The sequence below is a fragment of the Diadema setosum genome, chromosome 8 (genome assembly GCF_964275005.1).
Source record: "Diadema setosum chromosome 8, eeDiaSeto1, whole genome shotgun sequence".
Classification (NCBI taxonomy): Eukaryota; Metazoa; Echinodermata; class Echinoidea; order Diadematoida; family Diadematidae; genus Diadema; species Diadema setosum.
Genome location: NC_092692.1, coordinates 28,603,821 through 28,623,252, shown reverse-complemented (window position 1 = coordinate 28,623,252; position 19,432 = coordinate 28,603,821). Strand labels below are relative to the sequence as shown.

General features: G+C 39.1%; 1 protein-coding gene across 1 annotated transcript in view; it reads right to left on the bottom strand.

Annotated features, from left to right (window-relative positions):
• Positions 1–18,592, bottom strand: part of LOC140232186 (galanin receptor 2b-like) — a 59,763-nt gene extending 41,171 nt beyond the window's left edge. The window contains exons 1-2 of the mRNA XM_072312323.1: positions 18,577–18,592; positions 17,228–17,306 (exon numbers count right to left, since the gene is read on the bottom strand). Coding sequence (XP_072168424.1) covers positions 17,228–17,306; positions 18,577–18,592 — 95 coding nt within the window. The remainder of the gene's footprint in view (positions 1–17,227; positions 17,307–18,576) is intronic.
• Between the last annotated feature and the right edge of the window lie 840 nt (positions 18,593–19,432).

Below are 19,432 nucleotides of genomic sequence, written 5' to 3'. Positions count from 1 at the left end.
CCGTTGTCGTATAGTTTTAGCCATGTGAACTTCTCTGTCTGTGTGCAAATTCGCTTGATCCCTCTGCTTACGCCCATTTGCCAAGTGAATAATGAAAAAAGAAATCTCCGAATAGACACGATTCTTTTCCTCTAAACTGAGACAAAAATGAATTTGGATTGAGACAAATTACACAGCTACAAACTAAGTAAATAAATTGTTATAATATATGACATATAATTGACCATGTAAATGGAACGTGGAAAGGGGATATGAAAAAAAGAATTCATTTACGAACAGTGCCATGGCGTCGCAGATGGTTAAATAAAAATCAAGAGTTCAATAGTCTTCTTATTCAATGTCTCAAGTAGTGTTGCGGTTTACCCCTTTGTGTACCACATTACATGGAATGTGTGTGAAATTTGTGCGTATTGAGCTCATTGGCATAGAAATGATTTAAGGGCTCTGCACAGCCACTTGTAATTTGTCACATCCGCATCTATACAATGGATTCGGTCTTTCCAAAAAGATATAGAAGGCGAGCTCGCCTGTAGTACCTCTTTGGTGTTTCCAAGGTTACCGTTACTGCGCACACATGCCATATCCAACCACAACAGCATTCCGCTTTTACTAGACCCTTTCTGGAGCGTATTAAAATTCACAGACGTTTCTTTTCCTATCAAGCCTATAGGGGAAAAAGACAGTATGTCCTTGAAAGCAGAAAGCTGAGTGTCCAAACTACTGGGATATTTTGATCAAGTCAAGGGCAAGCGCTATACAAATCGGCATCGATAGCTCTACATCAATTTCCCTTTTGACCTTGGCGGAATTGCGGGATGAGAAGTGAAGAAACCGGAAAGTTACTCAAGAGGGGGAACACAATAAGGACAAGGATAATACACGGCATGAAAGGAAGGAGAGAAAGAAGATAGAAGGATGATGGGGAGGAAGAAGGATGGACATGTAAATGATGTTAGGGGAAGGAGGAGGAAGAGGAGGAGGAGGTGGAGGCTGAAAGGGCGCCTTTAAGATTTCAGCTGCGATGGAATGAAATATATCCAATAAAGGTGACTTGTCTGACGGTCGTTGAACAGCGAATTCGAGAGAGAGCTGTAAATAGATAGCAGACGACACTCCAGCTCGGAATACTGAAACACATGCTAAAAAAAGAAAAGAAAAAGGATTAGTACGTGAAACCAAGATTGATGTTAATCACCCCGAACAGCGCGGATGAGAGCCGGGTGTGTCCTCCGTGGCCGACTGTCGGGGAGAGATGGATCGTAATCCGGGCTGCACTCGTTACGACACACCGGATTCATTTCTACAGGTGCAAGGGCGAAACTGGCGGGTGCAACCAGGACTGACGCACATTTCAGATGAGAATCGATGCCTGTGATCTTTCGATACCATTGCACTACATGATACTAGTATGCACATACAAAATGATTTTGCAAGGTACATTATGCTTACACACAGGCTTAAGTCAATAGTTAATCTATATCCATACATTGTGAGAGAACATGCCGGTTGCGTGAGATCGCATAGGCGAATGGGTGGATATAACAGTTTCTTGTTGTCACTGTTTGCTACATTTTTTTTTTTGTGGGGGGGGGGGGGTTAAGTCGCTTTCAGCGCATAAATGATTCTCACCAATGAATGTAATGTGCCCTTCTACATCGGTTGGTTAATGAATTCTTGTAAGAATTATTCCCAGAATTCCCTGTGTCGTCTTTGAGAAAAAAGCGAGCTGTAAACGCTAAGATGACGTTTTTTTTTTTTGTATTTTATTTATCATTATCGTCATTACTGTTGCTTTTTTTTTTTGTTGTTTTTGTTTACAAGCGTTGTCTTAGCATTCGCGTTGCAGGTGTAAAACTCGCTAATCTCTCATAGCGCCAATGTTGAAAAACAAGGATGTAGATTCATGTGCCTCACATCACTATGCCAACGTAGCCGTCTTACGTCGTCAAAGGCAAAGGGACGATTGTGACTCTGGAAATCTTCGAATAAGGACAAGCGGAAGGGGCCGAGGTGATGTGATGTGGCCTTTTTGTGTGAGACAGACCATCTCCTTTCCTATAGTGAGAAATCGTGGACGCCTGCCCACAATCGCATGAACAGTCGCTCTTCAGCCTCATTTAAAGGTTGGTCGTCTGGTGATTCACATCGATTCTTTTCGTGTCACGATTTGTAACAACTTCTTCACATTTCGCTTTGTCTCTGTGCTCTTCTATGCAGCTGAACCTTAACCAATAATTTGAACATCACTTTGTCCGGATATTCATGCTTTTGTCATTAGATATTACATGACCATGTATTGACTGTTTATGCTTACTCCCTGCGTGGTATACTTATTTTGTAATTGAAAACCATACATGAGATATGCAGTGCACGCGTACAGTACAGTCAAACATACAACATTTCGGCAAATTATGCACGCCCATTATGGAAATACTATAGTATCAAAGTTGTATTGTGACTATTGTCAGACGGAAAATGTTTATTCTAGCACCACTTTCTATGTGGAAAATGCGATATAAATTCTCTCAGCAGTTGCACTTTTGGGAAGTATTTTACTATTATTTTCAACCATCTTTTTTTTAATCGCGTAACTTTGGACACAGTATAAGATACATTGGTAGCGTGAAATTCTCCAAACCCGAAGCAATGTTGAACCCATTGTAAACGAAATGAGACATAACTCAAAAGAAAGGCCATGCAACCAACAGACGTAAGTGCACCTTCTCGTTTAGGCATCCTCTGCTTTCATGATATCTTTGGCCCGAGTTCGAATTCTATAAAGTGCCTTTATGTGCCCTTAGATGATATGTTTGTATACCCCCATTACTGATAATGTTAGGGCTCTTTAATAGAGCAGCGGCAATACTGAAAAGTTACCATGGATAAAGAAGACCATAAAACGTAGTAGTATTGGAGAATTATTTTAAGTAAAGCTATGTTTGGAAAACGCAAAACTTTCCCCCTTTTTGCCTTTGATGTTGCTTGAAACTGCAATCGGTTTTTAACTCCAAGTTTGCATTGGAATCAAGATAGTTTTGCGTTTTTTTGTGAGTTCATCAGAAGTGGGTAGCGCCGTAAAAGAAGAACTTGTCCTTTGACATTTTTTCTTTGTTGCACTTGTGCACTGGTAATTTATGACTGCAGCGACCTCTGAGAATATCGATGGACGAGAGGGTGCCACTGGAATTTCATGAAAAATGTGAAAGAGATGATGACTGGTATTTCTTTTAGTGAATTGGAAGACTTGGTGAAATATTAAGCGGGAAACCGATGAAGCATATCGAGTGCGTGAGAATATTCAATGAACGGGAAAAATTTTAGTGACTCGCTCACATTGGCATTTCGCTCACTTATATGCGCGTCTGTTCGGGGGAAATAAAGAAAATGAGTCTAGAATCGGGACTTACCAAACTCCCTTGTAAAAATGCCGCGACCAGTTCCAGATGATCATTTTCCAGAAGTAATTCAACGCTCGCAAGGACCGCTTAGCCACGAACTCGGTGGTACTGGTAACTGCGTTCACATAGACCCTTATTATCGAGCTTTGCTTGAATCCGAGTCCCAAGAAGTCTTGGAGCGTCGATGAAAAACTTTTAGTAAGCTAACTGTGAATTTACGTTCACACTGCTCATAACTTCAAGTTATATGGAGCCTGTATAAGTAGCCAGTATTAAGTTAGCTAACACAAGCTATACGAACTTGAAGTTATTGGCACCTCCATTTTAATCGTGTATGTGTGTTATTCGTCTATAGACACATGCTTATGTGTAGCATACAATGACAAAAGTTGCTAAACAGCTACATTTGATTGATAGCTCATGAAACCCGGAAGTGCCCCCCCCCCCCACACACACACACACTTTTGAAAACGCTCCGCCGGACCTATAAATCTTGTCAGATTTCGCGGATCTATTTATCTATTTGACCCACGCTTTTGCCCAATTCTTAAAGGAACTTTCCCAAACTATTGAAGCATTTTGAAACACTTGTCACTGCTTGAAGAATGCAGGTGACAGCATGGAATAGCTTCGCTCAATTTCACAGTCCTAGTACAGGCGCGGTGGAGCACCCCAATCTCATTATCGCCCCGTTCTATTTGAATTTCCAACGGGCATCCACGGCTGCCCGAAACTGTGTGCATGAAAAAGTCAAATCTTTACCTTCTCCTTGTGCCGCTATGCGTGCCGCTAGTAGACTCAAACTTCCCACACTATCTAAGTTTTTAAACACCTTCCTTTTGATGAAAAAAAATATGAAATTTGCTACACTAGAACTTGAGATATTAAAGCGTTTTGAAAATCACCTCTCGCAGAACATGCTCTCTGCTTTTTGTTTTTTCCGACTGGACTATGGCCGGGCTCCAATGTGTCCGAAATTGGCAACATAAGTTCATCAGGCCTCAATCCATATTATGGTGAAAGTTTTCGCTTGGTTCCACCTGTACATTTTGAGAAATCAACTTGTTTCTACAGGGTTTGGAATAGAAAATTGTAGTCAGCGAAACATTTGAAAATGACGTCATTTCTTTTCCCGTAATATTGGGCATGCGTGGTACGTGAGATTCAGGATTTCGTGCTCATTGTTGGTTTGCATGTGACGCAGTCAATTTTGCTGAGTGTCGCACGCACGGCGGTGACTGCTGAGGTGCAGCTGCCGCGCACGCTGCATGCAGCAATGCGTTGTGTGTGCTGTGACATCCAACGCTACAGTGACGCGATTATATATACATGGGACCGACCTGTACGCTTTGCGTTCGTGTCATTTTTGACATCACCTTCTGTTTTTGTTTTGTTTTTTTTCCGACACAACCATGGCCGGGAATATTACGGTATGAAATTTAAAATGCAAGCAGACAAATAAATTTCAGTGTACTTTGTTTGAATGGCGCTTTGGTTCCGCAATCACACTTCGTAAATTGTAGGATGATTTTCGAGGCATATTTTTGGTAATTTTGCTCGCCAGGTTTTCGCTAAAATTTCACATTTTATCATTGTCAAATCCTTTAATATGTTATATGTGCATATTCGGACATGTTTTCAAATTCAAACTAAGTCAATTTTAATCCGAAAATAGGTTTCCTTAAATTGTTATTAGCTTGAGAAGTTGTTTACTTTTTCTCAACTACGCGAGTACATGTTGTTTACTTTATGCAAATGAGGCTCGGCTGACGATGGATTTCTGCGAGATAATTGGGGTGCTCCACCGCGCCTGAGTAAACAAAGGTTTCAAACAATACAGATTCGTGATCAAACTGATGACATGATTTTCCCCCATATCGAATACCCTTATTGATGCGGGCTTTTCTTTTTCCTCGTGGAATACTCTGTTTGCCTAACCTTTTCGGGTGCTGTTCGTTATTCCGAAGGTTCGCTGTTCCGAAGATTCGTTATTCCGAAGGTTCTTTAATCCGAAACACACAAATTCCCCATACCTAGAGGTTGGTTAATCCGAAAATGAAAAAGGGTTCGTTACTCCGAACATTTGTGGCGTTTTTCAGAAGGTTCGTTAATCCGAAGATTTGTTAATCCGAAAATGAAATTCGGAAAAACGAACCTTCGGAATAACGAATCTTCGGACTGAAGAGCCTTTGGAATAACGAACCTTCGGAATAACGAGCTGTAACCAATTTTTCTGGCCCTGGCGATTCAGAATTGGATTATAATATGAATTTTTGACTCAAGAAAACAGCAATACAAACTTTTCCAGTTCATCATGAATACGTTCGTCTTGAATAACTTGAATATGGAGAAAAGGGAAAAAACATTATATATCAAAAAAATATTATCTATGCCAGTCAGGGAATTTCATTTGGCTAGCCTCGATTGCGAGATTCTAGGTCATTAAAGGTCGCGCTGAGTCCATTGTTGGCGGGAAGAGGGCAGACGCGGGGTCCACCGCACCGGGCTAACCCCTCGGCATTGCATCGATGGTCCTTCGTTAGGAAGCCGATGGACATTGCTGCATTTTTCATGACACGAAGTCACTCTATCGTGACTTCGGGGTCATACGCCGGAGCAGTCGATCTCTCGAAGACGAAGCAATCTGATCTTTAATAGAAATGATAGACGCGAGCGCGCGCACACACGCACACGCACACACACACACTTTTTTGTTTTATGATATTCTTAATTAGAATTTCATTCAATATCAGGTCCGCACACACACAAACACACACACACTTTTTGTTTCATGATATTCTTAATTTGAATTTCATTCAATATTAGGTCCATGTTAACAACGAAATTAATATTAACAAAAATAAGCAGCTGTACAGAGTAGTCTTCTCTCTTGTGCTGCCATTTTTTTTCCAACATACATCACAATATATTTTGGGTGGTTTTTTGTTTGTTTTTTCAATAAATGCGCACATATGAACACACGGACACACTCGCAGCGACCATAATTTCTCATTCTAATACTAGTACTATGCCTTAACTTCTTTCTTTTTTTTTCATACTCGAAAATGATGCATATTCCTCGGTTTTTTTTTTCTACCTTGGTTTCGGGTTTACAGCTATACTAGCTCCGTATATCAATGTTTCATACTAGATAAACCGTAAACAATGAGGCGCAATGCAAACACACATACGCACACAAGCACGCACAAACGGATACCTCACCTAATTGCCGAACTGCCATTTTCGACGCATTTCAAAGATATGCCGGGGTGATAGCGAAACCAAGGATAAGTACTATATATAGCTCTTCTTGATATTGCAACATTCACAGCGTTTCTTTTGTATTTCCCCTGTTGTCTATATTGTGACGTATAATAGCCAGAAAGGTGATTACAGTGAATACATATGCAGTCAATTCATCACATGCACTTGTAAGGTCCGTTATTATGAAGAAGGATTGATTTTTCAGATTTGATATTAGCATGAATCTCTTTCTCTCTATCTTTTACATCTTTTCATGACATTTTATTTTAGAGAGGATTGCCATTCCCAAAGAATTTTATAGGCTGTAAAGTGCATTATTCCGAATCCTGTTATTTATACTTAATGAAGTATTACATCATCAAGCAAGAGTGCCTTTAGTGCAAACTCCATTCGAACGTGATATGATATATGAAGAACTTGTTCCAAACGGCGTTAAATCCATTGAAAAATGACGGATTTAGCGCCTTTTGGAAGCAAGTTCTTTATATATAAGTGCATATATATATATGTATGTATATATATATATATATATATATAGAGAGAGAGAGAGAGAGAGAGAGAGAGAGATTGAGAGAGATTATATATATATATATATATATATATATATATATATATTCCTTTTCTTCTTCTACTACTTCTACTACTGCTTTGGATACACTCAACGTTTAGGTTCATACATATGTCTCTTTCCCGTGTCTTTCTATCTTTGTTTGTTTGTGTTTTATTGATGTTATGTCATGAATCAATATCCAACTCTTATCTCTTCCGATCGGATAGCTGATCCGAAGACCGCTCTCTTCTCTTTTCTAGAAACACAAATCGCCAGCAGAATATCTATGGAAAATTAATGACAGGTTGTTGTTGTTGTTTTTGTTTGTTGTTGTTGTTGTTGTTTAACCAGAACGTGGTTGTGATTTCTTTCTTGCTCAAGCAGTGTTCATATTCATCCATCAAGACAGAATTTATTTCTCTCTCTCTCTCTTTGGGAATATAAATGATCGTTTACAAAAAGCTATATGACTGATCGATCATAAGCTTCAGAGAAGTGTGGGGTTATGTTTTCTTCTTATTATTTCTTTTTTCTTTTTCTACTACTTCTACTACTACTTAGGATAAACTCCACGTTAAGGTTCATACATCAAGGGAAGCATTTCCTGTTGTTGTTGTTTTTTTTTTTTCTGTAGCCTCGGGTGACAATTTATCATCGGGGTAACGTATACCTAACTTGATCAAAGCGAAACTCCAGAAATATGGCTGACCACACATCGTAACAAATCCCGTATGGTAGCTTTAAAACAGAAAGAAAAAATGATTGATTGAATGGTGTTATAATCTATTGTAAATTTCAAAACATAATATGTCCAACAGGTACATACAAATTGTTGATTACACTACCATGACTGCATATAGCACCCTTTCGCAGCCGGAGGTTAAATTGCAAGTGTTACTGCACACTGATCAATAACGTAAATCACTATACGGGATCTTATGAAACACTGAAAATCATTAAAAAAAACAAAAAACAGAAAGGGTAGCCGTTGGCGCCATGTGTTATAATCGATAAACAAAAACAACAAAGAAAGGTATTGTCATTGATACCACATCGAAATAGCAAATGTACAGTTTTCGGGATTGTAGATAAGATCTCATGCAAGTCTCTGATGAGTTCAAAATAAAAGATAATTTGCATTATGTAATAGCCAAGAAAAGATCCATCGGACATGCTGGTGTGATAACCATGTCCACTGTTTACAGGTAAGACACGTTACGTGATACATTGCCGATAATTCTGGTGAAGTCCCTTTCGCTAGATAGTTTAGAATTTCCCTTAGTACTAGAGCGAGTTGGAAGGTTGTTATCTTTTTTTTTTCTTCTCCAAATATAAACTGATTTGTAACCAGCCATAAAAAAAAGTTGAAGTAGTTCATGCTAAACAGCACAAGTAACACAACATGAAACATCATTTTACAAAGTTTTATTCCATTGGGGCTATACTCTGTTTCTTTGCAAAAAGTTTTGCCTTATGCTTTTCAAGATCTGTTATTTTTCTCTAACCCTTTCAGGACCACCACATAAAACGGTATTGACATTGTACATGAACGTCTTACCAGTGGGACTAAAAGTGTTAAAACGCCAGGCGGAGGGAAGAATTCTCCCCTCTTGATCCCCTTTGTCATACAAAGCGTTTCGAAAAATTCTTGTCGATTACATCTCCATAATATCTATCACCATGTCGAGAGAAAGAAAATAATTAAAAAGTCTACTTGGTAGAAAAGGTAATGTGTATCATTTTACTATGTGTCTTCGACTTTATTTCACTCCGATTTGATTTGAATGAGAAAAGGAGCGTGTGAATTCTCAACAATCTCAGTATGTTTGTATTATTCATCTTTTTTTTTTTAGATACATTTTTACACACATTAATTTCACAGATGCTCATACATGCGTGCAAATGCCAAACGAAATGCCAGTAAGACAGTGAACGTGGTATGACCTTTGCAAAATAATCAAGGTTGATGATCCCCTTTGTCATACAAAGCGTTTCGAAAAATTCTTGTCGATTACATCTCCATAATATCTATCACCATGTCGAGAGAAAGAAAATAATTAAAAAGTCTACTTGGTAAAAAAAGTAATGTGCATCAATTTACTATGTGTCTTCGACTTTATTTCACTCCGATTTGATTTGAATGAGAAAAGGAGCGCGTGAATTCTCATCAATCTCAGTCTATTTGTATTATTCATCTTTTTTCTTTAGATAAATTTTTACACACATTAATTTCACAGATGCTCATACATGCGTGCAAATGCCAAACGAAATGCCAGTAAGACAGTGAACGTGGTATGACCTTTGCAAAATAATCAAGGTTGATGTCACTTCAGCCCTAGCGATCGCCTCATTAAAGCTGTTGTGTGGTTCACGAAAAGCACGGCGTAGGTTGCTATAACGTCATCATGCTGACATTATCTCCCCGTCCCTCTTCTATCGAAAAGAAAAAAAAAAAAAACATTTTCCGACAAGAAAAAAACAAAAAAACATTTTCAGTGGCCACAAGCATAACATTTTAGAAGGGAGTTAGTTTTCCAGAGTGTCACATTGCATCGGTCTATCAGAAGTCTCTATATAGAGTTGCCTCGAGCGATAAACGTTGAAGGGGCTCGGTGCCCTTTCACTAACGATGAGGCATTGTGGGAAATGAGGTAATTAACGTGGCATAAACTTTGCAAACAGGATACTTGCGATTAAAAAGACTCTTCATTATTTTTTTTTTGTCAGCAAAGCAGACAAAGAAACATTGGACTTAAGTGGAATGAAATAGATAAAAGCAGCTGCTACCAAGAGGTTATTCTCCCCTCGTGCACCCTTTACATAATGGCAGTACAATAAGCATGACGAGGTACCTTCAACGCTACGCCAATAAGCCAGTTCAGGGTTCCGCTTTGCGCATGAGCAGAAAAATGTCATTCGATGTTGACTTTTAAGTTCACTGAGAAAAGCACCTGTGGTGTAATAATTATTCAAGTAATCCTTAAATGGTGCTTGTCAGCACGTCCAACTGACAGCAAAAGTGGGATTTGGCGATGTCGATATTAGAAAAAAAGAATGCTTTGGTGGTAGAAGGCTTCACGATGCACCACGTATTCTTTCTGGAGTATGTGAGTGGCCCTGAAAAGGGCTTGGGTAGGCCCAAAAAATAAAATAATGAAATGAATGCTTTCTCAAGGGTTAATTGATGGAACCCACTGGTCACCTAGTCAACGCAAGTTCATCCTCTGCCTGAACATGACTGACGGACTCCATTAATTATTACGTCTGGCAAGCTTCTGCATTTTGTCGCTTTGAAAACGAGTAAAGTGCCCAACCAACTGAGAAAAAAGAAAGAAAGTAAGGTCATTCGTACCCACGAGCATATGAGCTAACTCCTAACTGACTTGTATCTAAACACTCTGCCCTCTACTAGGAGAGCTCTCTGCTTTATATACCGGTAAATGCAACCATGTAACCGTTTGTGAAAATCGACAGTATCATTGGTTATTTATAGTCGTATAATGGTCTTCCGATTCTATCCAAATAGTGTTATCTTCCCACTTCAAGTAAATTAATTAATTGATGAATTAATTAATTAATTAATTAAATGAATAATTAATTATTATTATTATTATCATTATTATGATTATTATCATTATTATTATTATTATTATTATTATTATTATCATTATTATTATCATTATTATTATTATTATTATTATTATTACTATTATTATTATTACTATTATCATCATCATCATTATCATCACTATAATTGACACATTTTGGGGCATATCCTATCTTCGATTTTCTGAGTGTTTATCGCAATGTGCATCGCTCCTGACACATTAATTACCAGTCCGCAGCGTGCTTCAGGAGAGAGAGAGAAGAAAAAAGAAGAAGTGTTTGATGTGTAGCGTTAGGTGCTCCTAGTGTTCCAGATGTTGGTGTTTTCGCCCGAGAGAATACCGCCTCCTAGTGTTGTCTCCACAATAATGCCAAAGTATCCATTTCTTGCGGGGACCATGCCTAACGACGTGTCTACAGAACACAACCGCGGCATCAATCTGCCGAGTCACGTGACGCCAACAGGAACCCATGCCATGTCTCACGAAAACCTCATGTCTTAAAGGGATTGGGTATAGTATTGGATGAGGTGAGAATTCAACCTTTAACTTTTTTTTTTTTAGCAAGATATTTAGAAACCACTTCCAACGTCTTTTGATGATTTTCTTTTTTTATATAATGAGAAACCTCTTATGAAAAATGGCTGAAATATCAAAAAAGTAAGTAAAACAAAGTAAATAAAACAAAAGTAAGTAAAACAAAGTTGGGATCTACCTAATATTAGGTTCACTTTGTTTTCGATATCTCAGCCGTTTCAAAACCAATTTTCATCAAATAAACTTCAAATTCCTCTTAGAATTATAATTATGATCTTTCATATTTCATAAGAGGTTTCTCATTATGTAAAAAAAAAAATCAAAAGGCGTTGGAAACCTCAAGCCCCATCTCAACAGAAAATGTACCATCCCTTTAACATAAGTACCGTACAACGGATGCCGCAGTAAACGCACTTGGCATAATCCGAACGGTCCCTTGGCACTAAACCGCGTTGCGTGGATACGAGCAAAATGTTCAAAAGGTTAGATCTCAAAAAAAAAAAATCTTATCTCTGCGCATTCCTTCATGAATTCCTTACTTATTTTCATTCGCCACCGTCAGGTGTCGCAAGCAAATTACATTTTATGGCCACCACGTCTCGTTGGATACGAGATGACAGACATCGTTATTCGGCACGCGGAAAAATGATCGGCGTAATGACTAAGATTGTAACTGCAGCTCTATGCACCGTAGCAGGATTGGTCTGCTAATCGCTACCAGCGGAGAGCTAATTCATAGATTAGTATAAAATGGGTTCAAGAATGTAGCCAATAGGAAGCGCTGAAATGAGTCACGTGTGCTTTGGTTATTCTAGTCCCATCGCACTGCATGTTAAATCCTATTGCCGATCGTCTGTGCGCGCTGCGGCTCCTTTGAATTGCATGCATACAGTACGCGCGCTGTCAATCCTGTAAACAACTTCTAGTTTGGGCTGCCGGCCGGCCGGCCTTTCTTCCCTGTGGCCTGCATAACATGACGTGTGGCGTACGTATACTCTTTATACGTACACTTTGCACAGTACAGTAGACCAAGCGTTGTGGGACCGGATGCGTACATGGAGTCACTTTGAAGGGCAAATCCAACGATTTAGCAGGTTAATTCTCACGCCATTTTCAGAGTATGTTGTCTAGTAGGCCTATATGAGGAGTCTATATCAAGTCTTTAAGGTAAAGGGTGCATATTCTATGTAAAATAAGTAAGTTTTCATGCGGGAACTTAAGTGTCCGGAAACCCAAACCCCCATCATACTTATACTGTATGTGCGGGATTTCCGAGTGCGACGTGCGTAAATGTTTGGGACGGACATCGTCGGACGTCTTGACCCACAAAGGTACGTGAAAAATGCTGTTAGTTTTCGAATTTTCGACCCATTTTATAAAACAAATGATGCACAGGATTATTACGTGGCGTTGGTGGAGGCGTAGCTCACTCTCGCGTATTTACAATGTAGTGCAACATGCACTCGGCTTCGCCTCGTGCATGTTTCACAATTGTAAATACCCTCGAGTGCGCTACGCCTACACTAACGCACTCTATCCTGTGCATCATTTGTATACTATCGCACACTTGCAATTGAAACACAAGCACGCCCTCTACATTCACGATGTCACGCATATCAAGTCACACTCGTAATCTCGAAAAAAAAAATCTACTTTGCTCTTTGCAGTTGATATAGCATCCAATCGATCATGATAGTTACAATCATGTGGATTTCATATAACCGGGTTAACCTCTTTGACGGTGGCACTATTCATTCATGGGTGCTGTTCGTTATTCCGAAGGTTTGTTATTCCGAAGGTTCGTTAATCCGAAACACACAAATTCCCTATACCTAGAGGTTCGTTAATCCGAAAATGAAAAAGGGTTCGTTACTCCGAACATTTGTGGCGTTATTCCGAAGGTTCGTTATTCCGAAGGATCATTAATCCGAAAATGAAATATAGGGTTCGCTATTCCGAAGGCTCGTTTATCCGAAAATGAAATAGGGTTCCGAAAATGAAATAGGGTTCGTTATTCCGAAGGTTCGTTGATCCGAAATGAAATAGGGTCCGTAACGAACCTTCGGAGTAACGAGCTTTGTTTCACTTTCGAATTAACGAACCTTCAGAATAACGAACCTTATTTCATTTTCGGATTAATGAACCTTCGGAAAAACAAACCTTATCACATTTTCGGATTAACGAACCTTCGGAATAACGAATCTTCGGAATAACGAACCTTCGGAATAACGAACTGTAACCTCATTCATAGGGGCCCTCGCATCATATTGTGAACTCTAGTTGTTGCAAGGTTCATGCACGAAGGGTACATTCTCTTGAATTTGAGCAAAAATGCACCTGTAGAGAAACAAAAGGGATAAACAAAAGAAATGTCTCGCAATGCCAGAGTTACGTTTCTCATCACATACAAGCAACGAGGATTTCTCTCCCGTTCAGATCTCCAACTTCGCTGCGACGTTTGATTTTGAAATTCTTTTCTGCATTCACCTGGTTCAAAGCTCTGCCGTTTTCCATCTGAGAAGATGGCTGGATAGCCCATATTCAGCTGCACTAGCTGGTCTTCCATGGGGTCCAAATGGATGTGAGACTTTAGCTGTACGTTAGAAATCTTAGCATTGCGATAGATGTGATCAACCCTATTTTTTTTCCGAAGGTATGAAAAATAACAACCATGCAGTTTGTTCCTTTGTTTTCGACTAATTCCACCTGACAAAGTGCTTTACTCTTTCCTAGTACTTCGATTTTTATTATTTCTTTCTTTATTTTTTATTTTTTGTTAGAGGTGGCTTTAATAGAGTGATCTTTGTTGAGCGGTTTTAAGCGGTCACATTAGAAGGTTATGGTAGGTATGGGACGGAGAATGCGTCAGTCATGAGGCCAGCTCCCCCGCACCGGCACCCCCGCATATAATTTTGCACCCCTCCCCTGCACCCCAACTCTTCCTCTTCAGTAAGACAACATCTCAGCTGCGTACGCTTCGAAAGTAAAATATTTTATTACCAATTTGCCGGACAGGTGTGAAATGGCTATAAGAGGGTCGTATTTATAGGGAGCTCTACAAATACATACATCTACACTGGATTGACCAGATCAGTGATTTAATGTCTAATGGGTTTGTTAAGACGATCTTCACGGAGTTGTGTTCCGTCTTAAAGACAAACTTCTATCAGCATTTTCACATTCATGTACATTCTAGTAGTCATCTAGACCACGTGCTTCGTGATTGACACATAATCCGTCTTATTGACAATACAGAACAGGGGAATGAAGCGAAGGGGGGGGGGCATTCTCCTCCCTCACTTGGGAGCTTTTGCATTTTGAGAATCGCAATTCAATAATCTGGTGCACACTTTGAGTGGAATATTTTGAATCAAAGCAATCAAAACGATAAAATGGTATTCTTTTTAATTTAAAAAACCCCCTAAATTCCATTATTCGTTAAAATAATAGCTCCCTCACGTGGGAGCTTTTGCATTTTCAGAATCGCAACTAAAAAAAAAAAACTGGTGCACACTTTGAGTGGAATATTTGGAATATTTTAAATCAAGCATGTAAGACGATAAAATGATATCTTTTAAATGAAAAAAACCCCTAAATTCTGTTATTGTTTAAAATTATTTGAAAATATGTAAACACAGTCACTAGATTATTCAATTATTGTGTGGTTTTTGTTACTGATCAAATTGTTTTCAAATCTAATGAAATTATCCGCGCATAAAAAGTCTATCCGTTTGAGGAAAAAAAAAATCAACAGCAACGAGGATGCTAACAAACTATATTTCAACAAGCAAATTAAAGTGAAATAAAACAAAACAAAACAACTCAGAAACAGTCCCGATCTGTCAAAGTGGCGATGGTAGATATGTCTTTACTTTGTCCTAAAGCAGTCAAGAGGGAAAAGAGTGAGTATTGATGTATGCTAACTGTGCTGATATTGGAGAAAGTCACTTCAGGCATCTAGCATAAATAATAAGTAATAACAGAAAGGAGAAAACTAAGTAAATCAGTAATCCCTCTGATATGTCTGTCTGATTTTATTTCATCGGAAGGAGTTTAAGTTTGACTTCCCAAAGAGCTATTCTAGAATGTTAGCAGACGAAATGAGTTCAGTAAGCTCTTAAAACAACATCCATGCGCTTAAAATAGAGGGAACACGGGTGAAGATAGATGTCATTTGATTCTTTCCCCGCGTCTTATGCTGAAGTAACCGAGATTGATTTCTCGTTTTTGATGAAGGGTCCAAGTCTCCAATATGAGATTAGCCTCTGTGTCAAATGAGATATCTTTCAGATACACGCGAATTTGGAAGCCACGGTTTTTTGGTTTTTTTTTTGTATTGTTTTGTGTATTTTTGGCCCGCAGCTCTATCAGCCCAGTCCGGTCAAAGGTTACGCAGCAACGCGAAATCTGTTCCTTGTCCTGGTGGCAGGTCCTGATTGTCTAGGAGGCGAATTTCTGCAACAGAGTAAATTACCCATCGCAGCTACCGACAATTTCCTCGGACGACCGTGACTTCTTGTAAGGAAGGGCAATACAGCAAGGCAAAACGAAACAAAACAAAACAAAACAACATTCCTATTTCAAGAACAGAGGTTTGGGCTGTGATTGGCGCCACTGGCATTCAGGTTATAGGAAAGGCTCTCGCTGTTTATTTTGAGCTCCAACACCAGTCTGGCAAATTTGGTCGTACTTGGATTTCCCAAGGTATTGTGGGAAGCGAAAGCAAATCACGAGTTGTGTTTTGCTTTTCTTTGTTCTTCTCAATATCCTTGCCGGGCTGCTTTTAATCAGTGTCAGCGGTATTTCTTTACTTATTCTTAATTCGGGACTTTTTTTTTTTTTTGCATCACCGTACATATTACGCTCTTAAAGAAAGCTTGGGAGCTGCACTTACTTTGTTCAACATATTGTTCGAGAGTGTTCCGCGCAGACCTAAGTATCAAAGGGTCTTCAAGTGCCTTTGGTCTGTCCATTCACTTTATGCTTTTTAATAATTGCTGAAATTAATCATCGATTATGACAAAAATAACCTCCTAAAATCGACACTTTTCCACTCAAAACAACATGCAAACATTTTATCTGCGATAAAGTCTTGAAAACACAACAAAACATCAGTCACAAACCGAAAAGATGACGAAAGGTCTGCACCAATTATTTCGGTTTGAATATGGCATTTCTTCTTTAACGAAGCTACTAAATTGTACTGAGGGCTTAATGATATCTTATTCAGAAGAAATTATGTAGTATACTATACTCTCTTCCAATTCAGCAATGCCCAACTCTGTATGCGTTTATGACCATAAAACGCAGTTGAGGCAGTTCATGTGGACAAGAATCAGTGCATAACGAAAGGATGTGAAACGTAACTATCAACAGTCTACACGCAAGTCAGAGGCTATAATAAATTTAAGAGTCGCCGGGCCATCGTTTTCTCTAACCCCTGACAAACATTACGACCATGATTAGCATAGAAGGTTTAAATGCCGTCAAACATTGGTTCTTGCATAAACATGTACCGAGTCATGTGTCCTGACACTGGTCACATTATTACGGATAGCAAAACTACATGACTGTCAGCGCAAACGAGATAACAAGACAGGAGTTATAAAACCTTTTTTTTTTTCGATCAATAATGGATGTGACATTCAGTCTGTGAAGTTATGTGTTCAACACATTTTTTTTTCTTTGTATCATGATGAAAAGTGATGTAATGTTTCAAAGATCATCCCCACGTCGTTACTCATTACACCGCTGGCGGTAGTTGTTACGAAGAAGGTTTATCGTAAATTTGACGGAGAGATACATGTGAATCTCATTCGCGTAACTTCATTCTTAAAATATACGGTTGACGCGTTAGCTTATCCAGCTCTCACCCTGTGACGGTCTTGTGCTCGCTGACGGCTTTAGCCGCCACGCAGAACGTATATGGAGATGAGATTTCGCACGGTAGAACTGTCAACCGTCACATTAAAGATACAAAAAGGCAATATCGGCAACTCAATTTAGGTGCTTCAGCAGCGGCTCATGAAACATGAAAAACGCATTACAACAATATGTACGTAACATTATGTTCTGATGAAGAATTAATGTCTCGGCTGGATAAATCGCGAAGGCGTTTTTTATACACGACGGTCGCGAGATAGAAGCAGATAAAAAAAAAAATAGCCGAGGGGTTGAGAAGAAAATGAAAGGAGTGACAAACAACATGCATGGAAATTGATATGCATTTCAGAATAGACGCTGACACGGCAAAAAAGACTCACGGACACATTAAAGATGACACTTTGATGCGTGCATAGCGAGGGAGGATGTCATCGCGACATTTACACAGTCACACTCTCCAAACTGCCGTTTTCTTAAAGTCGTGGAGGAGGGAGACAGGCTATCGCAATTTTCAAGTCCTCGTTTCGATATCCACACAGCCTAAGGGAGACTTCGTAGTTCTTCTCCTTGCAATATGAAATCAAAAAAAAAAAAAAAAGCCGCAACACAAAGATGTGATTTCACTTTGACTCTGGAAAATATGTTTTGATTTGTTTTTCCCTCTTTGAACGTTAGCGTTTGTGTGAATCGTACATGTAGAGAAAATGACATTGGTTGTTACAGGGCGTGAGATCTGTTGAATTTTATCACAGATCTGCGTCAATTGGTCTGAATAGAAAAAAAAAAACCCGCGTCACAAATTTGTCCAGTGATTTGCTTAGTGTGTGTGTGTGTGTGTGAATGAAACAAACAAACAAACAAACAAAAAAGCTCAGTATAAACGACTTCCTATACTTGCCTTTAACTAGCATATCTACAATCCCACTCGCTCTTCCGATGTCTTTTGATTGGTTCAAATTTCACCCCGGTTCCCGCAAACAATGAGTAGAACAGTCAAAATAACAGATATTCCAGATTCTGACTTATAAAGCGAGCTGATCCCGGCTTGTCTGATTAGACACTCTCCCTGACTTCATTCCCTGTACGCAATTTGAAACCCCACAATAAAGTGTCGAATTTATGATGATGGAGCAACTGCGTTACGACAATGCTCTGCGGAGTTCCGGTTGTTACCCTTTCGTCGTGACCCGCTTTTTCCTTCTTCTCCAGCTCTTTCTCTCTCCTCCTTCCATCCACTCTTTTTCTTGAAAATACAAACTTCTAGATATAAGCGAGGAGGTGTCAAGGAGCTTCGAAACTCCTCGGGAGTACAATAGGCAATGCTAGGCTCGCCTAGTACCTCCTTGACCAGACATACTCCGAAATGCACTGACGCTTAGGTGAGCGATCCAGTGCAGATCTTCGTTTTATCTTCATCAGAACAAGTTGGAAAGTTGGAAAGTTCGAAGTGCACGAAGTTGTCCCGAGGGTCGAGAATAATACCGTGATATAATTATGTATCTATCCTCCTATCTATCAATCTATCTATCTATCCATCTGTGTATTTATCTACCAATCTACTTATCTATCCCATCTATCAATCTATCTATCTATCTATCTATCTATCTATCTATCTATCTATCTATCTATCTATCTATATCTACAATGATTTATCTATCTTTGCATCTACCCTATATATATCTATATATTTATCTACCAATATATCTATCTATCTATCTATCTATCTATCTATCTATCTATCTATCTATCTATCTATGTATCTATGTATGTATGTATGTATGTATCTATCTATCTATCTATCTATACCTATCTATTTCCTTCTATAGCATGAAATCTTCTTTTGAGACTGATGGTTCTCACACACTCCGCTCACGCCACGCACTACATGCACAGCTTTAAGGGTGGTCACATCATGCCGCGACCCTGCGTCATAACTTCCCTTTGTTGGATCCAGCCCCGACAGTATTTAAGTCTTTTAATCCTGGGTCAAAGACTTTGGACAGGACGCACAGTGTTACGCTATAAGTTTTCAGTGCCTCTCGGCTCTTAAGATAATAATGATAATGATAATGGTAACAATAATAATGATAATCATCATCATCATCATCATCATCATCATCATCATCATCATCATCATAAGGTCTTCTTTATCCAGGGTAGCCTCTTCAGTGTTGCTACTGCTCTACCAGAGGGCT